Below are 23,673 nucleotides of genomic sequence, written 5' to 3'. Positions count from 1 at the left end.
TAGAAGCTGCCAAGCTCATCTCGAAGCCCTCAACTCGACAGTCAATCCCTGTCAACGGCGTCAACTGTCAGTCCAGCGCTTACAAGGCGCTACCAACTGCACACGACAGCTTTCTCAGTGGGTAAAATTGTGCATGAGATCTGCCACACAAACGCATCCTCCACGCTCAAAATAACTCTTCACCACCTGCAGAGTGCAAACAACCACGGGCAAACGCTTACACGGCCAATCCCTATCGTACTCTACCCTACCCCTCATACATGCAGTAGTTAGTCAGTATGCACAATCAGCAAAGAAGGCATCGACCTGGCCTGTTGACTCGGGCCAACCGCTCAACCATGTCTCGTCTCATTCCTCTCTCGCTCATCCCCGGGCCACGGTCATGGGCATGGGCATGGGCATGGGTGTGCGGACAAATGATAAATTAGTCAGGGATCATGGGTGGGTTTATGTACCAACTGAAAAGTCCCCTCTCTTGTTCGTTCGTGATGCCCGATACACATACAGCACAGACGCAGACACGGACACAGATACAGACGTTAGCTCTGGCGTTGGCACATCACGTCGTTGGTGACGCTAATAACACAAGGGAAATTTCCGCAGTGAGTTACGGCATGGATCTTACAGCAACTTGCAGTCAGTAACAAGTAACTCGAGAAAACGGGGAAATCGTCGCGTGGCAGGGATGCATCGCCCACAGTCCAGTCCATCCATCCCATGGATGGAACAAACAGGGGGGCCACGCAGCGATCGCATTGCATCAAAGGCTAGGACTGCGACCTCAATTCTAGAAATCAAGATGAACTGATTTGAGAGAACGAGAGCCAGTTTATGCATGCCATGTTAGTACAGCATCTCGTCCATCGTTCTCTGACATTGGCTTTCAGATATCCCTGGTCAAGATTCGGCATAATACCACATCTTAACATCAATGCCAGTCTCTATCCAAGACAAAGAACCACCACATACCTCACTACGCATAAAGACATATCCACCTGACGCCGGATGTTGGTAGCCCATTGTCTTGTGTTTATGCAAACAACTGCCGCGCGCACACATTTCCAGAATGTTAGAGCATGGCTGGATGATGCTCCAGTCAGTGACTTGCTACGTTCCAGTCTATAGGCTTTGGTTATTAATGGCTGATCTGATGATATCATACTGGACCACTGTATCAACATACAAGTGCATATACATGCAACCATCGTGTATCTCCAAACTCTCTCTCCCTCTCTGTCTCTTTAGGTGACATGTTGATCTTCAGTATTCAAGTCATCCTATCCTCATTCCATTCAACTCATTCCTTGATCCAGTCCAACAACACGACCGACCCCTCCCCTGCTCACTTTTAGCTGATAATCCACCGGAAGCGTCCCCCGCCAGAAAAACCACGATAGAATATGGCGCCGCTGTCTCGTCTGCGGATACCGCTGCCCTGGGCCTAATCTCGTGTGTCAATCTCCCGTTCGCTTCAAAAACGACGGTTTCTGTGCATCACCCGGGAAATATGACTCGTGAAGATCAGCTGCAACTGTTTTGACGGAAACCTCTTCTCCCTTCTCAAAGTAAATGTAGATGTGGATCTGAGTGTGTGTCTTGGAAAACACTTTGTGTAAGAATGAAGCACTATTCCCTCCCTTGAGCCAAGACATCATTAGATCCTGTCCATCCCGACACTTCGGGACTCCCTGCTTCCATGTCAAATTTTCACTCAGGCCAGTGTTTCTCTTTCAGCAGGGGTTCGTCATTGTTCCCGAGTCTCGGAGCACAGTAGGACATTTTCGCTATTGGCATCTCAGCCACAAGGCGGCGGGCGATAGCTGATGCCAACCTCTTGGTCTGGATTAAACGCAACGGGCACTCACATTCTGAGCATCAACCAGTACACTACGAGATGGGTTCAGGGCAGGAAAAGACGTGAAAATAAAAAGTATATCGTGGAGAAATATATAGAGACTTTTGTAATTACATTAATAAAAAAACTCAAGTAGTAAATAAAACATCGAAGAAAAAAAATAGAGGAAACATCCAGCCAGACTCTCGTACGCGGGCAACACAAGTCATTCTTATCTCCACAGTACTTTAAAGGCACTACCAAAGGCCTTAACACATTGATTGCGATTTTACGCCTTGCAATGGGCGGTCGGCCTTCAACCAGAAGGGACGGCCTGGGTATTACTGTCTCAGACAGCACATGATTCTCAGTAATTTAAACACTATAATTTTTAAACACAGTAGTTGACGTCGGGACGACGACAGAAGCGGTAGTTATGCCTGGGATTCGAACAATCGATCAGCGTGGCCGACACAAGGGCCTCTGAAAGAGTTGCCAACTGCGCCCCGAGTCCAGCCGGACATTCCCAACAAGGATCTGTAAATGTTTGTCTTATATAGGTACCCAATCGCACAGCTATTCCACGTACAACACCTCAACGTCAACCCTTCATTTCAACACGACATAAAAAAACATCGATTGTTCGATCATTCGTTCAAAAAGACTGGAATACGTTCAATTTCTACTTGTTAAGAATTACCAGCCCACAACTCCCTGAAACGCCAAAACTCTTTCTGTCAACCTCGTCCTGGTTCCTGTTGAGGCCAGTACGCATTCACTTTGCAATGATAAAGCTGGCGATTACAAGACCGCCCAACACTCCGCAAGCCAATTACCAACCCCAACAGTACCAGGAACAAGATGATGTTGAGCTCCTATCTGGATTTTCCCATCAAGCCCACTGTATCTAAATTCCCACCCAAAATCCAATTTTGTGATTTGTCGTACAGAAAAAGTGTCGCCTCGGTCGATAGAATGGAAGCTGGTATCGAGGCTACGGTTAATTGATCAAAATCCGAGGCAAAGCTGCAAAAGAGACTTATGCATAGCTTAGCCCCAGGTGGTGCGCAGTAGAACGGAAGACATTTCTTTGCCACCTAAGCAGAAATGGGGGGTATAAAACGCCGAGTCGTCCACATGAATGAAAACGCATCACAAATGTGAAAGCATCATCATGTCTCGTCGATAAACATAACGACGGTCAAGTCTCAAGTCTCAGGCCGTGAGACGTCGATGGAAAGTCGCAACGCAAAAAGGAAAAAAGAAAAGAACCCGAGAGAGAAGCAGTAAAGGTTTAGATCTGGCCCTTGATATCAACCTTTTGGAACGCCGTGCTGCGCGCGCCCTCAAAGAGGGGACCGGCTTTCCCGGTCATAAACGCAATGTAGTCTGTTCGGTCTTCCAATAAATGTCGACCTTGGTGATCGATGATGAACTGGGCTGCATCAGCATCAGACTCGAAACCGAGTTCCTCAGTGATGAAGCGAAGTTTTACATCCGGCTTGTATCTGTACAATAGTCAGCAAATCATGCTCAAGAAAAACAACAAGGAATGGATGCAACCTACGCTTTGCAAATATTGCACAACGCAGCAAGCCGTTCTCGAGCAACAAACATGTCCATCAAGTATGCACCCATGTTAGGGGTGTCAAGGTAAAGCTGGAAGAACTTATGATAGTTGCCCAATGCCAATGATGATCGCACTTCTAAAGCATGCTTAATCGGCTTCTCCCCTTTCTCTGCTGTGGTTAGATCTGCCAAAGTATCGTTCAACCCAGTTCGGTTGGCCGTGTGGATGAAATAAAGAATGCGATATGCCTTGAATTCAATGGGGTTGCCTTTTAGGCCCATGCCATACAGCGACCGCAGTTGGGTCTGGCACTGATTATACTCACCAATATCCCCCTTCTCCAAGGCAATTCGGGCATGGATTTCATAGACGGAAACAGTAAAGTCGTTCTTGATATGTTGCACAGTCAGATCTTGCCTCATAGACTTGAACTGATCACAGATGTACGAATAGTTGCTTTCCCGCTTCCACTTCTTCTTCAGAAGTTCTAGAGTCTGACGCAAAATGTGTTCAGGTCGAACCTTGGACGGAACTGGAGGAGCGGTAAGACGAAGATACTTCTTCTCAAGTACCTCGCATGTGCCAATAATAGGTCCAGATGAAGGCGGAGGCGGACTGGGCGACCTGAGCGACTTGTATTCGTTCTCGAACCGTCGCTTGCGCTTGTTGGCTTCCTTCTGGAACTTACTTGATTTCGGCAGGGGCTCGTCCATGGAAGCACGCTTTTCGGGGGAAGGATAGGAAATACGGTCCTCAAGTGAAGAACGCGGGTTAGTACGCCACGGAGGCTGGGAGTTGTCATTACTGGCAAAATCGGTAGATTTCCTCTTCTTGGAGTTGATGGGAACATGGAAACTCTGCTTGATATCCGCATCACGTTCGGCTTTGACTAGGGCCTGTGGGAGGGGCATGTTGTCCCAATCGAGCGTGTATAACGTGCCGTTTTCCTTTGCGGTACCGATGGTGCTCTTAAGTTTAGCCTCGATTTCCGCGCGAGACACGGTGGGTTCGTCATTTTGGGGGAGGAAAGATCTTTGAACATAGCTCCGAACAGATTCGGGCCAGTCCACTTTGGACTTGGCTTGCTCAGGTGTCGGGGTTACACCATTCACGGGAGAAGCGGGAGACATTTGATGTTGCACTGGGGGCTGTGGAGGCACGTAGCCGGCATAAGGAGCAGCTGGCGCTGCGTACTGACTGAATCCTTGACGAACGGCTACGGGAATGAAGGCTGGATCTGCATTTCGTGTCAGGGCTGTCGGGCGAGAGAAGGAGATGTCGTCTGTGGGCAGTCCGAAAGACAACTTACTCGTTGGGTAGGCGTAAGATGTCGGGACGGTTTGCTGAGTTACGCTCGGCGCTTGCTGCGCTGGCCAGGTTGGCATCATGGCGTCGGAATGCTAGCGGTGCGAGTGGTTAGTTTCACAAACGGGTTGGGGAGAAAAAAGATGATGCCGGGCGGATAATGGCAGAAAGGCGAGATGATGATGAATGGTCCTTGGTTGGAGTGGGAGTGGACGTAGGTTTCTTTGGGAGGTATTTTCGTGGTCAGAGGGCAGCAGACTGGCGGTGGCGGTGTGGTCCCTGCTTATTCACGGAAAAACCGTGCTCCGGCGGAAGCGCTGCCTGAATCTCAGTGAGTGTTGGTAGTGTAGGTATGTTTAGGTAGGATCCGCCGAGTGGAAGCTTATCGTCAACAGTGGGGCCGTTAACTGGAGGGGCCGATCAAGTCTCGCGTGCCTTGCTTCACTCACTTGATACTGAAGTACTTCACTGTAACCTTTGAATCTACTTGGAGTCGAAACAAAGACCGTGCTATACCGACTCTTGGTTGATGTTCTCTGATTGGAAGATTCATCGAGCGTTTGTCTTCTAGCTTGCTTCTGTTTGCTGCAAGTCATCGTCCACTTGCATCATCGCTCATCCATTCATCAACAGCCACAACATTCACTTCTCTCTGCTTCAGTCTCACCCTCATGACGGATGTTTCTGAAACACATAGACCTTACTACAGCTCTACGGCCCTCGTATCTTCCAGATGAGGTGCTCCTATTTGTTCAGGACAACGTAGGGTTGTATGAGGGGTAGGTTTTTCTTGGCCACTCAAGCTGAGGCTCTGATATTAACACGATGATAGTAAATTCAAGCTGCCCAATCAACAAAATGGGCAGGTTTACTTAACCTCACATCGAGTCTGCTATGTGGATAAGCAGGAGCCTCGTACACACTCTGTTGCTCTGGATCTGAAAGATGTCGAACGTTACGAATTCTATGCTGGCTTTCTGAAGTCATCGGCCAAGGTGACTCTGATACCAAAGCCTCCAAAGCGATCATCATATCACAGCCGTGCTCTGTCGAACGCATCAAGCTCACAAAGAAATCTATCTGGATCACCAGGGATTTCTGAGTCTGCTTATAGAGCACCCCCTGAGCCTCCAGCTGTGACAAGCGCAACATGGGTCTGCACTATATGCAGTTTCTCAAATCCGGTCCCCTCGAACTTTGATCCTACTTCGGCAAACGCCCATACACCTCTACCGCCATGTTTAGCATGCGGTATCAAGCCAACATTATCACATGTTCTCAAAGCCGCAATCTCTGGTGCGAGCAATCGCTCAGTAGCCTCACAAGCTCTGGATGCACCTCTCCCATTACGGCCAGCCCACTCTGGCACTCGACCTCTATCTGAGAATCTCGACCAAAATTCAGCCTCAAGCTTACCCGATGCTACCAACGGTTCAAGCTCAACTGCATCTTTCCAATGTCCTCGCTGTACCTTCTCAAATCATCCTTCTTTGATGACTTGCGAGATGTGTGGTGGGCCCCTGATTTCACAGAATGTCCCATCATCGATCCAGCAAAGCTCCACAGCCGAGACCATAAGGACTGACTCTCCAGGTCCTGTACTGGACCCCTCCAAAATCAATAAGAATGGAAGTGATGCTCCTGAGAGTGTCAAAATTTCTTTCCGAAGAGGTGGCGAGAAGATATTTTATGAGCGACTCAAGGGCTCTATGACACAACGCAAATGGCTGCTCAGAGATGCGCCTCCTGTTCCAAATAGCCGAGCTGCGGATGACGGATCTAAAGACACACCGACCGGCACTCCTGGAGGGCGGCAGAAGGGGGTTGGTATTGCTGGTCTGGAGCAACTTGGCTTGAACATGCGCAAGAACAATGAATTGCTAATAGGCAGTGCTTTCGAGGATCTAGAGGCTCTTATGTCATCTGCTAAAGAGGTCATCGCGCTTGCAGAGCGATTCGCACGGCAAACAAATAACGGGCAAGGAAACGCATCTGCTGAAGAAAATGCTATTTTGGCGGAATCGGCGAGCCAACTTGGCCTGGTCACGACAAAGGACATTGTTGGTGGCGGGAGTTCTGAATCACTGTATCTGTCAGAGCTCGCCAGGAACTTGGCTGAGTTTCTCACCGATGACTCGAGAGGGGTCCTCAAGAAAGCTGGCGGTATCATAACGCTCGTCGATCTCTGGGCTATGTTCAACAGGGCCCGAGGCGGTGTCGAGCTCGTCAGTCCAGCAGACTTCGAGAAGGCTGCCAGACTCTGGAGTAAGCTTAAACTGCCCGTTCGTCTGCGCACCTTCCGCAGTGGTGTCATGGTTGTCCAGGCTCGTGATCGTACCGACGGCACCACAGTCAGGGCCATACTTGCGTGGCTCCGCGATCTTCACGAGTTTCCCCCTGAGCGCGAAGTGCCTTGGGACTGGCAAGAGTTTGGCAGGGGAGTTACAGCCCAAGAAGCTGCAGAACGCTTTGGCTGGAGTCTTGGTGTTGCAGAGGAAGAGTTGCTGATGGCGGAAGAGCGAGGAGAGTTGTGCCGTGAGGAAGGATTGGAGGGTCTCAAGTTCTGGGTGAACTATATCGATCCGGGTGAGCACAAGAAGCACAAGTCTCAAGCTCAGAAGGATAGTGATGAGGTTATGAAGGCATTGAAAGCAAGCGGACTGTTATAAACGAGGCAACGACCATGTTGGATGATATAGCATAGACATATGTGAGCCATTCACAGAAAATCAAAGAAACAAGACCAAATCGCAGGGAGTCATGTAGCATTGCTTCCTATAAAGATAACTGAGGTGCGTTTTCACAAACATTTAAAACCCGAACTCCACATTATTCGTCTACCGAAACTCCAAAAACCAAGTCGTCAACCAGTACTCCCGCACAAGCCTGGCGGTTCTAGATACTCCAACAAACTCTCAAACAACAACGTGAGTAGAAAGATGCTCCACAGCCTCTTTGATTGATCGCAGCATTCGTTGATTAACACAGAATGGGCATCGCACGGGCCGATCGTCTTGGGTTATAGGCTGTTCCGAAGTAATGGGAGTGAGGGTGAGGTTAGTAGCCATCTCGTGCGCTGGTGTGGTCGTGTAGCGCTGGACGGAAGTAGCACGCACGGTCGGTGTGGTCAGAATGCTATTAGGCTGAAGCCCTGCTCTTTCAGCGCGTTCACGCTCTTCTCGTACAGCCGCCGCCTGTTCTTCGGCTGCTTGTTCTTCTTGCTGAAGCTGGCGCAAAGCATTCTGTAAGACAACTTCAGGATCATCATCGGCGTAGATGGGCTGGTCAGGCTGAGGAGGCGGGATTGAAGGGGGATCATGCGTCATCATGAGAGGTGGTGGAGGCACTTGTTGAGGAGGGCCTGTCATTCTACGGACCACTTCATCCCGCACCAAGGCACATGTGTTGAGGGTGGGTTCGATACCAACAGCGCGAATGATTTCTTCTTTGATCGCAGCTGGACTTGTGTCAGGGGCGACGCTCATGTAACGAGGCACACAATCTGCCAGGTATCCTATATCTTCGGCAGCATTGATTCCTCCATCCCCATGACGGCGTTGTCGTCTGATCAAAAGTCCATAGCGCTTCTTGAATCGATGAATCCAACCTGGAGAAAATTCAGGGGGGTTTTCATCCTTATATCGCGGCAACTGTCCGAATATTGATTTTGCTTTGTCGCCAAGTTCTTCATTGGTCGGTTGGCGACCAGATGCTTGAACCTGTTGATACCATATAAGGACGAGCTTCTCTACATCAGGCCAGTTTCCGTAGCGCAGACGGGAACCGGATAGTTGAGGATTGTCACTATCTAGACGCGAGTACTTGGGTGACAGCGAGTGTGACACGGTGGATTGGCTTATTTGCTGGCCATACTGAGAAAAGAACCATTCGATACAAGCCTTGTGCGAGGGACGGATAGGCTGGCTATTCGCCCACCGACGCAGAGCACGGCGTTGGTCGAGTGTTAGGGAATGTCTCTCCTTTGGCGATGCGCCGACGTGATCGCCGACATGGTCAACGGAGGTGACATCGTGGTCTACCTGAGCGACGGCATCAACAGGAGAGAGATCCGGGGCGGGAGCGGCGACAAGGGCCGGGTCGGTGGTAGCAGCCGACATGCCCAGGACGGCTATCTCCTTAAGGTGTGGGTTCTCGATTTTGGGGGTATTGAATTGGAGATGGTGAGGCTATCGTTGTAACCGAAGGACGTGCGCTTGGGGGAGGTGGGATGTTTCGATTAAGGAGATAGTTGATGGCAGTTTGGCGAGAGAATGTCGATGGCGGGGGAGGAGTAAGCTTTGTATGGTTGTCACGTGACGCAATTGTCAATGAATAAGAGGGAGGTGCGCCAAACGGAGGATTAGGTAATCGTATTGCAGAACAAAACTAATCATGATCATGACATTTATTGAGACTAGAATACCCTTGAAATAGAGCCATGGCCTTGATTTTCGTCTTGTTATCAACTTCACCTGTGCTCTTGTATCCTTGTCTCAATGATATTCATGATATTGAATGCTGTTTGATGGCCTCGATATACGCCTCCTCGATAACGTACTAGACTGAATCGCTAGTCCTGATTGTTTCAGCAACTTTGATAGAAGCATGGATGTCCACAAGGGTCATGGCCATAAGCATGCCAGGATAATTGGACATGGGGTTTCCTCCGTTTCGGCACAAATTTCCATGTTACCTAATTAGAAAAACGCATGCATGTCATGATCAGTCCTTGTGAGAGGATAAAGTCCTCGCGACGACGATTTGCCAAGGCATATGGTTACAGTCATATCCAAACTCTTAAGAGCTGTCACTAGAGATTTATGCCAAGTTGAGTATAAATCAGGAGCTCATGTGTCAGTTGGATAACTCGGCCAACCGTTGAGAGTGGGTAGAAACGGGAGGGACAGGAATACAACCTCCGGGCCGGCCTGGCACTGACTCTTTGTTAGGTAGTGCAACGGATAACGGATGATCAGGTTGAAGAAAAACATAAATACTGCTCTAATAGTTTCCTCGTTCGCCTACTCCTTACAAGCATTAACCTCAAACTATCATAAAGACTCGTTTAAGCTATCCCCAGAAGAACTCGTCAGACTCTGATAAAGCAAACTAGAGACTCGATTACATGACTAGCGGCTCTCGATATGTCCGTCAACTTCCTGATCAGGTATACCCGCTTGAGCATGAACCATGTCGCCACTTGGCTGGGAGTTCGAGAACTTTGAACATGTGCGCACTAGTTTCGTCTGCATGGCGATCTGCCGACACACTAATAAGTCGACATGTACCTGACTGGCTGACTGTGTGATATTTCTGTTCCTCTCCAGCCGTTTCAGTCCCCTTTCTTGCTTTTTAATATGCCAGACATTGATTGAGATAACGACTTATATGTACTGTAGGTAGTCGTCAATACGCAAACATTGCCACCGCTACTCGCTATACATCATTCCCTACCCTTGTCGTCGACTTGTTCCAGAACAACCAGAAGAATCATCCATCCACCATGGCCAGCACATTGGGAGACCACGATGGCTCCATGCCACATTATAGAGTTCCAGGAACCGCTAGATCCTCAACGGCTGCTTCGACGACATCTTCCTCCACAAGAATTGCCCTCTTCAACTCCCTCACTCCATCCAGTACAGCCCTGGTCAGCGAGTGTGTGGACACGCCATATCGCCCAATACCAAAAGCCTTGAAGATATCTTGGCAATGGAACAAACTACGAACTTTCTTTCTCGGCAATGATGGCTGCTCAAAGATGTTTGCTGTATCAGAACACTCTGGACTTTTTGGCCGAAACTCAGGTTCGCCTTGTCTTCTCCTCCACAACGGACCAACCGGAAAGGACGAAATACTAGCAGCAGCTGGCGAGACGCTGCGTGACGGGTTATCTGACCCAGGTGTTGTAGAGAGTATTGTCAATGTATCCGCAGCCCCTGGGTCAGACATCGATACAAGGGTTGCCACTGAGATCGTACAGGCACTATACGATGAAACCGAGCAGTGCGTGGTATTCCGATGGGCAATAGAAACAAAGCAAGCAGAGGCAGTCCAAGACTGCAGCTTTATTCGCGAAGAATTCGAGTGGTCCATGACACCGCTCCAAGCGGCCAAGGATCCTAAATATTGCCACGAATTCAAGCTCTATCGAACTGGAGATATGAAGGCGCCATTGGAATACCTCGCCATGGCCTCCTGGAAGGAGGCAGCATGGAAGACATGCAAGATTGAGTTCTCTGATAAAGCAATGCAGCAGAACCTTGGAGATCGGTGGTCTCTAATGGTGGTGATGTCCGCCTTGAGGATGTGGCAGCTCGGCCGAACAGGACAAGCATCTTTGGAGTATGTATCGAACTGATAAGACACTGCTCATTTTACTTTGTATCTTAGCGTTGTTGTATTTACCAAAAGTAGAACCGCACATATGTGTGTAATAGAGATTATAGATTTAAATGATAACCGCATGCACTGTAAGACTGTGGACAGGGCGATAAGATTGTCTTCCATTTACGCTTTCTTACATGCATCCTTGCTTCGAGAACATTGCCCCTTATGGAAAGGGTGAACGAAAAGAAAGAAGCTCACTTCATCAATCTACAGCGAATTGGATATTCTTGTAACAGAAAAGGGAGTTTGTCTTCTTTTTCAAGTCTAAGCCCATATATGATTTGTAGGAGAGAATCAGCTATATCTCTGCATACGGGTCCAGTAACATTCATGTAGCGATGCTGAAGTCTCAACAGATCCAGTGGATCAGTGTCGATCGATGAGGCACATATTGAACTGCGAAGCACGATGACAGACGATAGGATGCTCAGTTAAACTCAGCCCCTTTTCCTTAGAGACTCGGTTCAATGTGATCTAGACCCCTCGAATTGGTATTCCATGAATCCTCGAATTCCCTGTGCAAGATGGGGATACCAGTGACAGGTAGGATCAAAGTCTCCAAGTGACGGGACCGCACTCGCTGTGAATCGTCGTGGGAAACATGACAGTTAGCATTCCTTCATATCATGACCACTGAGAAGCTCCCCGGAAACTTTAGTCCACAGAAAATCGAAGGGCATTTTCTGGATCAGAGTTCTTTATCATACAGTCGGCTCCGCATCAATCACAGTCGCACTTTAAGCCGGTAAGGTATCCTCAAATGCATCACATGGGTCATAGTACTTCGTTATGCCACAATTGGCGAAACCGGCTTTTGTTGGTATCTGAATTCGGCTGTCCGGCTCGATGGACAGCTCATGTCTGCATGACTTATAAACGTACACCGCATCCAAACAACCATACAACCATCGTCCTCGATTCAACCGTCTAGTTCTTCTTGTCCTGCTGATCAAGGAAGTTCCTGATATCGGATTAGTCCATGAAAGCTCAGCATCTTCAGGTGAATTCGCGCACTTGATGAAGTCAGCCTCGTCGGAGCTGGAGGCGTTGATGGGAGGAGTAGCGGTAGCAGTGGGCTTGGAAGAGCCGCCAGAGAGGGCTAGCTTGGTGCCGACGACGAGAGTTCCCAACCAGGCGATGGCGAGCTGTCATTCATGTTAGTTTTATAGAGGTCTCTAGTCTGCGGCGACCGCAATTGAGGTTGAACGAACGTGGTGACCGGCGACCTGCTTGCCAGCAATGGTGTAATAAGCGATACCAGCCATTGTGAGTAATCAGACAAGACCGAAAAGGACAAATTGGGTAATGGCGAAGGGCAATGGGTGGATGTTCGAATGTCGCGGTTGAGATAGTTTGCCGAGCTCTCAAATTCAACTTAGAGCTTGTGCCTGGAATTACAGGCCCAAAGTGGATGAACTGCCCCAGAGTGAGTGTGCGGTTATTCTCCGGATCATATCGCTGATCGGGATCAATCGGATCTACGGAAGCAACGTCACTGACCCAGGGTTGTCAGCTTTCTTGCAGCAGCCTGCAGCCATGGATCCCAGTGGGTAAAGGTACGTAGGGTAGCGGCGGGCCATCAAAACCTATGGAAGCTTCTACTGCTCTGAAAGCTTGCTGTCGCATCTTTCTTTTCTCCAAACAACCTCACTAATTGGTCTTTGATTCTTTGTTCAATCTTTGAAATGTCTTGGTGGGGTAAATCAAAAGACCCCAAGCCGGAGGAGAAGAAGAACGAAGCAACTCAAGTCAAGGACACTATCGTTCAGAAGCTCCCCTCAAAGGACCAGCTGCCAGAGAGTGTTCAGAAAGCTGTCAACAAGACAGGAAGAGACGGAAATGTCTTTAACGACATAACCGATGGCTAGTATGTGTGTCTTTGTGACTGTGTAACGCCAGCTAACCGAATATAGTGGCCCCGACTCAACCGACACCAATTTCCGATATGCTGCCTATGCCACTCGAATTAGAACAATTCTTCTATCTGCGCATCGATATGTCGCCTACACTTCGGATATTGGAGAGTCGTTCCGTCCCGTAGCTCACCCGAATCTCGTTCGCGCTGCCTACGGTGTATCTTGGCTGTATCTTATCGGTGATGTCTCGTATGAAGGTTACAAGTCATACTGGCACAATCAGCGCGTGTTGAACCCCAAGGTGCAACTCTCTCCTCGACAAGAGAAGGTTACTGGCCTTCCTGCCACCGAGACACGCCTGATCGAGCCGGGTACGGTGCCACCGCTCGAAGACTATCGCACTGTCATGGTCCAGCGCGCAATCTTCCAGAGCGTTGCCAGTATGGGACTGCCTGCTTTCACTATTCATAGTGTTGTGAGGTATTCTGGCCGCGCCATGAAGAATATGAAGAACCAGGTCATCAGGACTTGGGCTCCAATTGGTCTGGGCCTTGCAGTGGTTCCCTTCCTCCCAGCTATGTTCGACGAGCCTGTCGAGAACGCTGTTGAATGGGCGTTCCACAAAGGATTCGAGACATTTGGAGGCAAGGCCGCAGTGGGCAATGCGCCTACGACGGGTCGCGAGGATTTGCTGGCCAAGAGGCCAAAGGAGAAGGAACTGTAATACAAGGCTTTGCACCACAAACTTGGCGTTCTGGGAGGTGGAAGGCGCTCAACTCATGCTTTAATGTTTCGATCAATATATAGGAATATTGTATGCGACGCAGAGTCACTCACTGGCTTATACCAATCCAATTATGCAACAAGCAACTCCATGGTGGGGAGCAGACCCCACGATCAACCTGGTCCCTGGAAGTGGCTGTGCGCCAACGGAGCTTATAAGTTTATTAACAAGCCTGTCATTCTTACTCGTGATTTATGTACACGATTCACAGAAGCCCGACAAGTCCTTAGCTTATAGCCTTATGCTTCGCTCTGCAATCACGCCTCATTTTCTTTTGCCTTTTGACGTGTCAAAGCTTGTGGCACACTCGTTCGTAATCTGCCAAGCTTGGTCATACACGGACCCTTCCAGACGCTTCCTCGCCGCCGCCTCTTGTATCTGTCATCTTCATACGAGCACTTGCGACAACACCTCTGCCTACGGGTAACAACGCCTTTTCAACATTTTTAAATACGAAACATCTTCGCCATGGCGTCATCAAGCACACCAGAAGCTCAAGATACCAGCTACGTCGAAATGCACGACAAAAACGAAGCCGCGCTGATCGGCAAGCACTGCGAATATGACTACTGCAACCAACTCGACTTTCTCCCTTTCTTCTGTCAGTCATGCCGAAAGACATTTTGTCTCGATCACCGAAGCGAAGGGGCACATAAATGTACAAACCCCGGTGCGTGGGCGGAGCGAAAGCGCCAGAGAGAGCTTGCGCAGCCAAGCATTGGACAAGGAAAGATTCTAAGGGACAAGGTGTCCCAAAAGCCTTGCGCATCGCCCGAATGCAAGACCACAATCGGTACATCTTTGACGCCTGGTGTACACTGCCAAACGTGTAACAGAGATTACTGCCTGAAGCATCGTCTAAAGGAGGACCACAATTGCAGTAATCTGATACCCATCGGGGCCCGGCCTATCCAATTCGATGTTGGCCAGAAGACAAAGACGGCATTCGACAAACTGCGGGCATGGGGTACAGCAAAGAAAGAGCAAGCTGGCAGAGCTTTGCCCAAACCAAAGCCAAGCTCTGCCTCGGCACGTATAATTGCTGTGAACAACCTAAAGAAGACAGCCAAGGGCGATGACAAGACACCTGTTGAGAAGAGAGTGTATATCTATGTGGAAGCCGAGGCAGAAACAGCAAAAGCCAAGTTTCCTAAGGGGGAGTTCTTCTACAACAAAGATTGGGTTGTAGGCCGAGTTCTGGATGCTGCAGCAAGGAGCTTACAGGTACAAAACATCAACAATCAAAGCTCAGATGAGAAGGACAAGCTTCGGGTCTTCCACGTTGAGGGAGGTAGAATTTTGGAGTATAACGAAAAGGTTGGAACGGCGTTGCAGAGTGGAAATACTGTGGTTTTGTTGCGTGGCGTTGGGCCAGCTACCCCAGACCTGATTGAGGCGTGAGCGTTGTGTTTTACGGATTGACTACCTATAGAGGTGCATGGCCTGGCGTTGGGCAATTTGATACCAAGAGGAATGATATCAACATTTTGGTTTCCTGAGACAATCGTATCCTGCCATGTTTGTGGTTTCCATTGGTTCATCTGTGTTCCAATATGAGAATACTGTATTACCTATCGAACGTATTCTCATGATTTGTAAGTCTTATACCAACATTCAAGGCAAAACACTGCAGGTAGTATTTGGTGAATGTATAATCTCAATTATATTACTTAGACTTTTGAACATTTTGCTTACTGAGACTTTTTTGACTTCAAGCCCAAGTTCATGTTGCTGCCTCTTTAAACGAACCACGTGATTGCGCGTCTGCCTCCCGTGCTCCCGTCTTCTATGACGAAGTACCCACCACGCTCTCTACCTTAGCCTAAACCGTTCATCAAGCCTTAATTCATCCTACTTCGCAGAATGCGACAATCTTATTTACGAGACCAAGATGCCTCCTTTAGTACCACGTAAACGCTTGCGTGAGTCGCCACCACCTGGAGAAGGGAGATCATCGAAAGCAGTCAAAGAGAAGCCCGACTCATCACGGCGCAAAGCAACACTGTACGATGATCTGGACGCATCTGCAACACCTAAATCAAACTCGATTCTGCATGGATTTGGAGACGAGGACGACGAAAGCTCATTGACATCGTTGTCAGAAGATGAATTTGAGGATGTTTTGCCACCGAATCAATCGAAAGCCAATGAAGCGGACTCTGAGGATGATGAAGATATTGAGTTTGAGGATGTTCAAGCACCAGTCGCACCACTACCGGACGCCCCGGTAACATCCGGGGACTTGGAATTGACACTCACAAGGGACACTAGAATCTCACTCACAAATGCATTTGACAGAAAAGGACCCTCAAAACGTGAGAGGAAAGTCCGCCATGCCACACATTGCGTTCACGTCATGTTACTTTTGTGGCACAATGCTACCCGAAATGCATGGCTTTGCGATCCCGAAGTCCAGGCGACTATGATCTCTCATCTTCCTCCAAGACTCTGGGATGAGGTGGATCGATGGAGGCGCAACAGTGGTCTAGAAAAGAACCCGACACCAAAGAAGCCAGTGAAGGAAAATGCAAAATCGAAAGGGAAAGGGAAAGGCAAAAAGGTCCAGGATCGAAAGTCGCGCGACTGGGGTGCTGAAGCTGAGAGACTGGAAGAAGGGGCTGTTGATATGAGTCATGGAGACCCCCTATTTCGACTTATGCAAACATTGTCAGCTTGGTGGAAACAGCGCTTTCGAGTCACAGCGCCAGGGCTGAGGAAATGGGGATACATGTCTCTTGAGCGATTAGACCGTCTTACGAAAGCGCAAAAAGTCGAAACTCATGATCCAGAGCAATTTGGTGAGAAGATCTCAAACCTGGAGGACTTCAGACGTCATGCGCGAGCATGTGAGGGGAGCAGAGATGTAGGTGCCCAGTTATTTACAGCCTTGCTTCGTGGACTTGGCCTCGAAGCACGACTGGTCGCAAACTTGCCTTGTCTAGGTTTTGGATGGAATAAACTTGAGGAGGCCGAGCCTGAAAAGAGTGGAAGCGCGGACCAGAAAAACGAGACATTCGAGAAGAAGGCGAAAACGGCCACAAAGAGCACGGGTACAGCAAAGAAGAAGTCAACGAAGAAAACGAAAGAGCCCACGAGAAATCCCACACGGAAAACAAGACTCAAAACCGAGGTTGAAAGCGACTCAGATGATCTGGAGCTTGAGTATAAGGACACTGATGATGAATCTGTCGTTGAGATGGATATCACGCCAAGGAAGACATCGTCCAGGACACCGACCAAAAAATATGACGTCGACATGGAGTTCCCACACTATTGGACAGAAGTCCTATCACCAGTCACTAACAAACACCTGCCCGTTGATGCTATCGTCAAAAACGTAGTTGGAACAAACCGAGATCTCATCGAATCATTGGAACCTCGTGGAGCTAAGGCCGACAAAGCACGTCAAATTATGGCATACATCGTGGCTTATTCACAAGATGGAACTGGCAAGGATGTCACAGTCAGATATCTGAAGCGGAATACGCTTCCTGGCCGTACCAAGGGAGTGAGGATGACACCAGAGAAAATCCCTGTCTACAACCATCATGGGAAGATTAAGAGATACGATCAGTTTGACTGGTTCAAAACCGCAATATCCGGATATCTGAGAGGCAGCAAGGACCACCCTGTGACAGAAGTCGATGAGATTGAAGAAGCAACAGATCTGAAGCCGGCCAAGCCCGAAAAGAAGGAGGTCAAGGAGGGCCAGGAGACATTACAATACTACAAGCAGTCCAAGGAGTTTGTCCTCGAGCGACACTTGAAGCGTGAAGAGGCACTCAGGCCTGGAGCCAAGGGTGTCAAAGTGTTCAAAAACAAGGGCAAAGGTGGCAAGGTCGAGGAAGAGGACGTGTTCCTTCGCAGCGATGTACTGAACGTCAAGAGTGCCGAGACCTGGCATAAACAGGGACGCGCACCACTGGCAGGAGAGCAGCCATTGAAGAGGGTACCCTATCGCGCAGCTACGATAAATCGCCGGCGAGAAATCATGGAAGCAGAAGCTGCCACAGGACAAAAGGTCCTGCAGGGGCTCTACAGCTGGGAGCAAACTGAGTGGATCATTCCGCCACCGATCAAGGACGGCGTTATCCCCAAGAACGAATACGGGTATGTAGCCGATTACTCCTTCAAACTTGAATCTACTAACCGGGCCGTAGGAATATCGACTTGTTTGCTGAACATATGTGCCCTAAGGGTGCTGTGCATGTACCCTTCCGAGGGGCTATGCGTGTTTGTAAAAAATTGCAAATCGACTATGCGGAGGCCGTTGTGGACTTTGAATTTGGTCATCGAATGGCTGTGCCTGTTATCCAGGGAGTTGTGATTGCTGAAGAGAACCACGACATGGTGATGGTAGAGCTCGAGAAGGATGAGGCAGAACGTGCACGAAAAGAAGATGAGAAGCGACGAAAGAAGGCTTTGGCTCAATGGCGTCGCTTCCTCATGGGCATGCGTATTGCAGAACGAATTCAACAAGAATATGGCGAAATTACTGATGAAATATCAGTATTTGGACATGCTAGAGACTCGGTCCAGACCAAGAAGCAGCCACAGGTTGAGGATGAAGAGATGGCTGGCGGATTTCTTCCAGAGGGGTATGTGGAAGAAGAGGAGGAAGAGCAACCCCCGGCCCATCACACTTCGAGTTTCTTCCCTGCTGTTGATGAGGACGACGATGGCGATGATGGACTAGTGATGGAGCACGATGGCGCAGATGAGCAAAGAGTAATGATGCAGATGGAGGTTGACAGCAAACAAGAACCGGCCCCGGAATCGCAGGTCGAAGCAGGGTCGGAGTATGAAGCGGAGTCTGGACCGGTGAACACAAAGTTCGATACAGGGCTGAAGCATGAAGAGGAAGAGGAGCCCAAACTAGATCCGCAATCCGAGGCAGAGTCTAAGCCGCCACAAACGAGTGCAAGGACAAGGAGGCGAGGTCCAGCAAAAGTAGCCAAGGAAAAGCCTTCAGCTGGACGGGCAACAAGACGGTCAACGCGGAGCGGACGGAAAGTTGTCTCGTATGATGAAGATGCGATGGAAGAGGAAGATGAGGTAGGAGATTCATATGCTGAATCTGAGGGCGATGAGTAGGATTGCCCCTGAGCGGCTCGGCTCAGTGTAATAGTACATGATAGTAATGTGATAGTACGAATAATGATAATACCTATCAGTTGTCAGTTTGCAGGGACGGGAAATATCCGTTTGCAAAGTTTACAAGCTAACGAAATGAATATTGACTCCTGGGCCGACAAACCACGGATCTGTGCATTGGCGGTTTGATGGGATATGAATGTTGTGTAACTTAGTAAGTGGAAACTGATTTGTTTCAACTACGTTAGCTGGGGTAGCGAGAGGACAGCTGAATAGGTAGGTAGACTACCTAGTTCTTGGTTGGAGAGTCGTTCTTTATATAGCATCATGTAAACATGCTTTCCCTCAGCATTATGCTGTAGACTAATGGATCTACTCCTAGAGTGAGTGTATGGATTATGCGAATAGACCTTCTAGGCTAAAATGATAGGCAGATGTTTGACCTGGCAAGGAGTTGTTGGGTTGTATATTCAGCTGAATGACCGACCAACTGACAACCCCTCACTCATCTGGCCATCCACATTCATCCACATACATACGTGCATTTGGAGGAGGCCGTCTCATTTGATTGATTTGATTGACTGAGTGACTGACTTTGATCTCCTTCCGAAGAAACCTTATACGCCACAAACGCCGTCGATGCTTTGCTCTGTTGTACTAAGGCCAGCTCTAAGTTAGGTACAGGCTAGACGACCACCTACTAGTTAAATAAATGCTACCATTCATTCAAATTGCATGTCGCATCGTATCATACCCAAGTGCGACGGCTTATTTATCTACCTACCTTGCCTACCCAAGTTACAAACCAACACATTGCATCCGTCCAATCCATCCATCACGAGACCCAAGGTTTCTTCCGTCATCTTTTCCTGAACTTGGGCTTCTTTGTCCATCACCAAGACTGACTCTTCTCCTGCATATCTCTGTCAAATTCGTAATAAACTACTCCAATCAAAGAGTGTTGTAGCCTCTATTCTATATATTGGCTTTTGTCGTCACTTGCTCATTCACTCACTCACTCACTCATTCACTCAGCTCCCACCTCGTCTGACTCTTTTACTCCGCATCTCGTGAGCGTCTACCTTACTTTCCCATGAAGTTATACCAACATTATGAACTTTGGACCTCATGGTTGATGAATTAATTCTCGAAACATAACTACCACATCCTCTGGCATATTGCGCCTCCCTCTATCCCTCTATTGTTCAACTTATTCTCTCCACTTACATAGTTCCTCATTTCGTATTGTCAACTTCCATTTCATTGTTTGCAAACCTCTACTCTATTGAAGCGAGCGGGGGTTTGAAACGAGGCAGCTTCGAACTGCGATAGTGCGATCACTGAACAATCGATCAGTCGCTGTTTATCCATTTTCCATTTGCCGATGGAGTCTTGAATAAAGCACAAAGAAGGGATAGAAGGAGCTGGTCATTCATTCTCTCTCTCTTCCCGTCTATTATGAGCGACAAAACCTAGACGCCTTTAACCTTCTCTTCTCTTCGATTCTGCCTCGTCTCCTCTTCTATCTAGGTATCTATCTATCTATTCTCCAAATTCACCCATCTTCAACCGACGTCGAATTAATCAATCTCAACATCACCATACGGCCTCGATCATTCACCTAGAGCGAAACGAAGTACAAGCGATTAGTTTACACAAAGCTTCAACTGTGTTGAGTATTCACCGAAATACCTACAGAATCAGCATCTTTGTCGCAGGTAAGAATATCGAGGTTCTTCTATCCCATCCATGTTCTGGAGCAAACGAGCAAACAAACAACAAGCCAAAACTTTCTTCACGCCGCAAAGTCGCGGGCTGGCTTCTCGCAACCCATTCTTCGAATCCTTGTGCCAGGGAAGAGTGCCACTTGCAATCATGGACATAAGCTTTCGTGTTGAGCCGTGGCGTCATTATCACCACAGACGCCGCCCTTGTCTCTCAGTGAGTGGCCTCTGAAGACACGGCGAACCTTGATACTCATTTGTCTTTGCGCGCGAAATTGTTTCGGGTGAGCCGTGAAGAGTGGAAGAGGTCATCGTCTCGGAGTGAGAGTGAAAGTCAAAAGTTAGTGTGAAAGAGCGACGCCAACATCTTGGTTACTTGCTATCCATACTTATGTGACAGTCGTTGCAAGTGCTGAATCACTGTCGCAATTAACTCCTTCTGGTCCCCACTGCCACCGCATCTTCCATTCATTGCATATCCCTTTGAATTTCGGATCATTTATTTGTGTGAAGGGCATCTTCTCGAGCAGTGTCAGCTGGCGGCATCATCATCAGCATCCACAAGTCTCGGAATGGAAGTGATACAGATCGATCCACCCCCAGATCATCAACAAAAAGCAGGCCTCTTCGATACTGTGAATTCATTCTCTTCATCTCATTCTAACCGTTATCATCAAATCTAGGCCTCAGCTCTTGATCGTAAACAAAGAGCCAAAGAACTTGACCATCACGAGGATGGAGGATCCCGAAAGCGAGACAGAAGAATCATCTCCGCCTCTACAAGACACTTGCATACAAGAAGTAACTGATCTATTTCCCGACATCTGCCTTGAGTATGTCAAGAAGATTGCTGGTCCTCTATCATTCGTCCCCCATGATGTGATCAATCACCTCCTCGATCTCCAAGAGTCGGGGCAGGTATATCAAAAAGCAAGGCGACCAAAACAGGCCATTGGCAAGAGGAAGCGCACGGCTGAGGGACAAGATGAAGACGAAGGTGAAGACGAAGTCGAGAAACTACAGAACAGGCTCTCCGAAGCAAAGCGCAAGTACAGTAACCTCGAAGGACAAGCCATTGGCCCCAAGAGTACCCAAATGGCCACTATGTAAGTTTATCTCCCCTTTCGACCGCACATATTCCGTCATCTGGTGTGTGGCTTTTGGTGTTAGAGCTTCCTGCCAGTATGAGCGAGATTGGGGCTGAGAGCTGTCCAGTTAACCTTTACACAGGAAGCAAATGATCGCAGGGGATTTCCCACTGGTGCCAGTCAAGGCCATTCAACAAACCCTCTCTAAAAACGGAAATCGTCTTTTCCCAACATTTAATGCCATTAATACTGCCATAAATCAGGCAAGCGATCATCACCCGTTGCCTTGGAAATTGAAGAAGACGCCCTCAGTGCCGGTACAGCGATACAGAAAAGAGAGGATCGACGCGTCCATACAAACCTGCTCTCACGACTGGGAAAAAGAATTGATGAAGGAACTCGAGGCTGCTCGATTACTGCAGTTTGACGTAGCTGAAAAGCGTCGAGCAGAAGCATTGGCCGAGGAGGCCGAAAGGATGAACCTCGAGTCGGCAGATGCAAGAGGAGAAGTAACTGAGTGCGGGTGTTGCTTTGCCGATACTGCATGGAACAGACTCGTCTATTGTCAAGCCAAGGATCCTCACCCTTTCTGTATCAACTGCGCTCGCCGACACGCAGAGACACAAATTGGCCTTTCAAAGTACGAACTTGAATGCATGTCCATGATCGGGTGTACGGCTGGGTTCTCTCATAGCGAGCGTCAGAAGTTCCTGAATAAGAAACTGACTGCGGCAATCGATCGAATTGAACAAGAGGCCAATCTGCGCATGGCCAAACTGCCCGACCTCGCCAACTGCCCCTTTTGTCGCTATGCAGAGGAGTACCCGCCTGTCGACGTCGACAGGGAGTTCCGTTGCCGAAACGACGACTGCAAAATCACGAGTTGCCGGCTTTGTAACTACGAAACACACATACCGAAAACCTGTCAGGAGGCAGCCATCGAGAGAGGTGTCGATCTGCGGCGGGAGGTAGAAGAGGCTATGTCGAGAGCCCTCATCCGCAAATGCAACAAGTGCAGCACCCCTTTTATCAAGGAAGAAGGCTGCAACAAGATGACTTGCACCCGCAAAGGCTGTGGTAACGTTCAGTGCTATGTCTGTTCCAAGTCTTGTGACTACAATCATTTCAACGATGAGAGTCGAGGGGGTAAGCAAGGCAACTGCCCCTTATTCGAGAGTGCTGAAGAGCGTCATGAAAACGAAGTCAATGCAGCTGAAAAGGCAGCTAAACAGAAGGTCTTGGAGGAGAATCCAGAGCTTGCATCAGCGCCCGAACTCCTGAACTTCAACATGTCTGAAAAGGTTAAGACCGACGATATGCGGCGGAAAGGCAGATTCGGACACAGATTTAGGGATCGAGCCGATCACATTCCTGTGCCGCCGAATCCGCCACTTGGAGGGCAAAGGCCATTTCTTGATGTTCCGCAGCCGCAGCTGCCACAGGCACTGCAGGGACTGGCACACGGCGCAAACCACTTTCGTCAAGAGAATCATCTGCTGAACGAAGTCCATGGGCAGGCACATAGAGGAATCCGATATCACCTTAAGAATGCATTTGATCGCCTTGGTAATAGAGTAGCACCACCGGCGCCGATGCCGCAAGCACAACACATGGCAGGAATGCCGATCCAAGCACAACAACAACAACCCCAGATCGGAGCGTTCCCAATGGCACCAGGAGACCCGGGCCCAGCGATACCAGGGTTACCGTTTAACCTTCAAGGAGCGGTAAATTTTAATCCGTTTTATCCGTACATGATGGGCCGACCTGACCATATGGGTAACTGGCGTGGCCCAGGGTAGCGATGACTGGGCTCAATGAGCGAAAGGGTTTCGTTGACAGGATAGAGAGGTGACTGTGTAGAAACTTGACGGTGCAGGGGACGAAGAGCAACACAGCGAATGTGACCGCCACGTACTCTCTGGCAAGCGGTGCAAGAAACGTGAAGGCCAGGGGAATGGGAGCAAGGTTATGGATCCAGAAGGGCGTTGCATGTATTTTGTGGGATAGTCTCATTTACTTCATGGA

At 48.9% G+C, this 23,673-nt stretch overlaps 9 protein-coding genes across 9 annotated transcripts; 6 read left to right on the top strand and 3 right to left on the bottom strand.

Moving 5' to 3' along the window:
- Positions 1 to 3,128: 3,128 nt before the first annotated feature.
- FPRO_02621 (uncharacterized protein) lies at positions 3,129 to 4,789 on the bottom strand (the record flags this gene model as incomplete). The annotated part of the gene is made up of 3 exons (XM_031227257.1): positions 3,129 to 3,342; positions 3,402 to 4,641; positions 4,714 to 4,789. The coding sequence occupies 3 exons, from the start codon at positions 4,787 to 4,789 to the stop codon at positions 3,129 to 3,131; spliced, it is 1,530 nt and encodes a 509-aa protein (XP_031077712.1).
- A 598-nt stretch (positions 4,790 to 5,387) lies between these two features.
- Positions 5,388 to 7,378, top strand: FPRO_02622 (uncharacterized protein; the record flags this gene model as incomplete). Its single annotated transcript, XM_031227256.1, has 2 exons — positions 5,388 to 5,488; positions 5,542 to 7,378. 2 exons carry the CDS (start codon positions 5,388 to 5,390, stop codon positions 7,376 to 7,378), a joined length of 1,938 nt encoding a protein of 645 aa, XP_031077711.1.
- Positions 7,379 to 7,624: 246 nt separating this feature from the next.
- FPRO_02623 (uncharacterized protein) lies at positions 7,625 to 8,827 on the bottom strand (the record flags this gene model as incomplete). The annotated part of the gene is made up of 1 exon (XM_031227255.1): positions 7,625 to 8,827. The coding sequence occupies one exon, from the start codon at positions 8,825 to 8,827 to the stop codon at positions 7,625 to 7,627; it is 1,203 nt and encodes a 400-aa protein (XP_031077710.1).
- Positions 8,828 to 10,212: 1,385 nt separating this feature from the next.
- FPRO_02624 (uncharacterized protein) lies at positions 10,213 to 11,070 on the top strand (the record flags this gene model as incomplete). Its single annotated transcript, XM_031227254.1, has 1 exon — positions 10,213 to 11,070. The coding sequence occupies one exon, from the start codon at positions 10,213 to 10,215 to the stop codon at positions 11,068 to 11,070; it is 858 nt and encodes a 285-aa protein (XP_031077709.1).
- Positions 11,071 to 12,026: 956 nt separating this feature from the next.
- Positions 12,027 to 12,364, bottom strand: FPRO_02625 (uncharacterized protein; the record flags this gene model as incomplete). Its single annotated transcript, XM_031227253.1, has 3 exons — positions 12,027 to 12,060; positions 12,114 to 12,244; positions 12,311 to 12,364. 3 exons carry the CDS (start codon positions 12,362 to 12,364, stop codon positions 12,027 to 12,029), a joined length of 219 nt encoding a protein of 72 aa, XP_031077708.1.
- Positions 12,365 to 12,784: 420 nt separating this feature from the next.
- On the top strand, positions 12,785 to 13,679 carry FPRO_02626 (uncharacterized protein; the record flags this gene model as incomplete). Its single annotated transcript, XM_031227252.1, has 2 exons — positions 12,785 to 12,966; positions 13,013 to 13,679. The coding sequence occupies 2 exons, from the start codon at positions 12,785 to 12,787 to the stop codon at positions 13,677 to 13,679; spliced, it is 849 nt and encodes a 282-aa protein (XP_031077707.1).
- A 528-nt stretch (positions 13,680 to 14,207) lies between these two features.
- On the top strand, positions 14,208 to 15,140 carry FPRO_02627 (uncharacterized protein; the record flags this gene model as incomplete). Its single annotated transcript, XM_031227251.1, has 1 exon — positions 14,208 to 15,140. The coding sequence occupies one exon, from the start codon at positions 14,208 to 14,210 to the stop codon at positions 15,138 to 15,140; it is 933 nt and encodes a 310-aa protein (XP_031077706.1).
- A 490-nt stretch (positions 15,141 to 15,630) lies between these two features.
- On the top strand, positions 15,631 to 18,833 carry FPRO_02628 (uncharacterized protein; the record flags this gene model as incomplete). Its single annotated transcript, XM_031227249.1, has 2 exons — positions 15,631 to 17,849; positions 17,900 to 18,833. 2 exons carry the CDS (start codon positions 15,631 to 15,633, stop codon positions 18,831 to 18,833), a joined length of 3,153 nt encoding a protein of 1,050 aa, XP_031077705.1.
- Positions 18,834 to 21,292: 2,459 nt separating this feature from the next.
- FPRO_02629 (uncharacterized protein) lies at positions 21,293 to 23,447 on the top strand (the record flags this gene model as incomplete). The annotated part of the gene is made up of 2 exons (XM_031227248.1): positions 21,293 to 21,663; positions 21,788 to 23,447. 2 exons carry the CDS (start codon positions 21,293 to 21,295, stop codon positions 23,445 to 23,447), a joined length of 2,031 nt encoding a protein of 676 aa, XP_031077704.1.
- Between the last annotated feature and the right edge of the window lie 226 nt (positions 23,448 to 23,673).

The sequence above is a fragment of the Fusarium proliferatum genome, assembly GCF_900067095.1.
Source record: "Fusarium proliferatum ET1 genome assembly, contig: FPRO_scaffold002, whole genome shotgun sequence".
NCBI classification, from domain to species: Eukaryota; Fungi; Ascomycota; class Sordariomycetes; order Hypocreales; family Nectriaceae; genus Fusarium; species Fusarium proliferatum.
The sequence above is the reverse complement of the archived record's forward strand: the minus strand, read 5'-3'. Positions and strand labels throughout refer to the sequence as shown.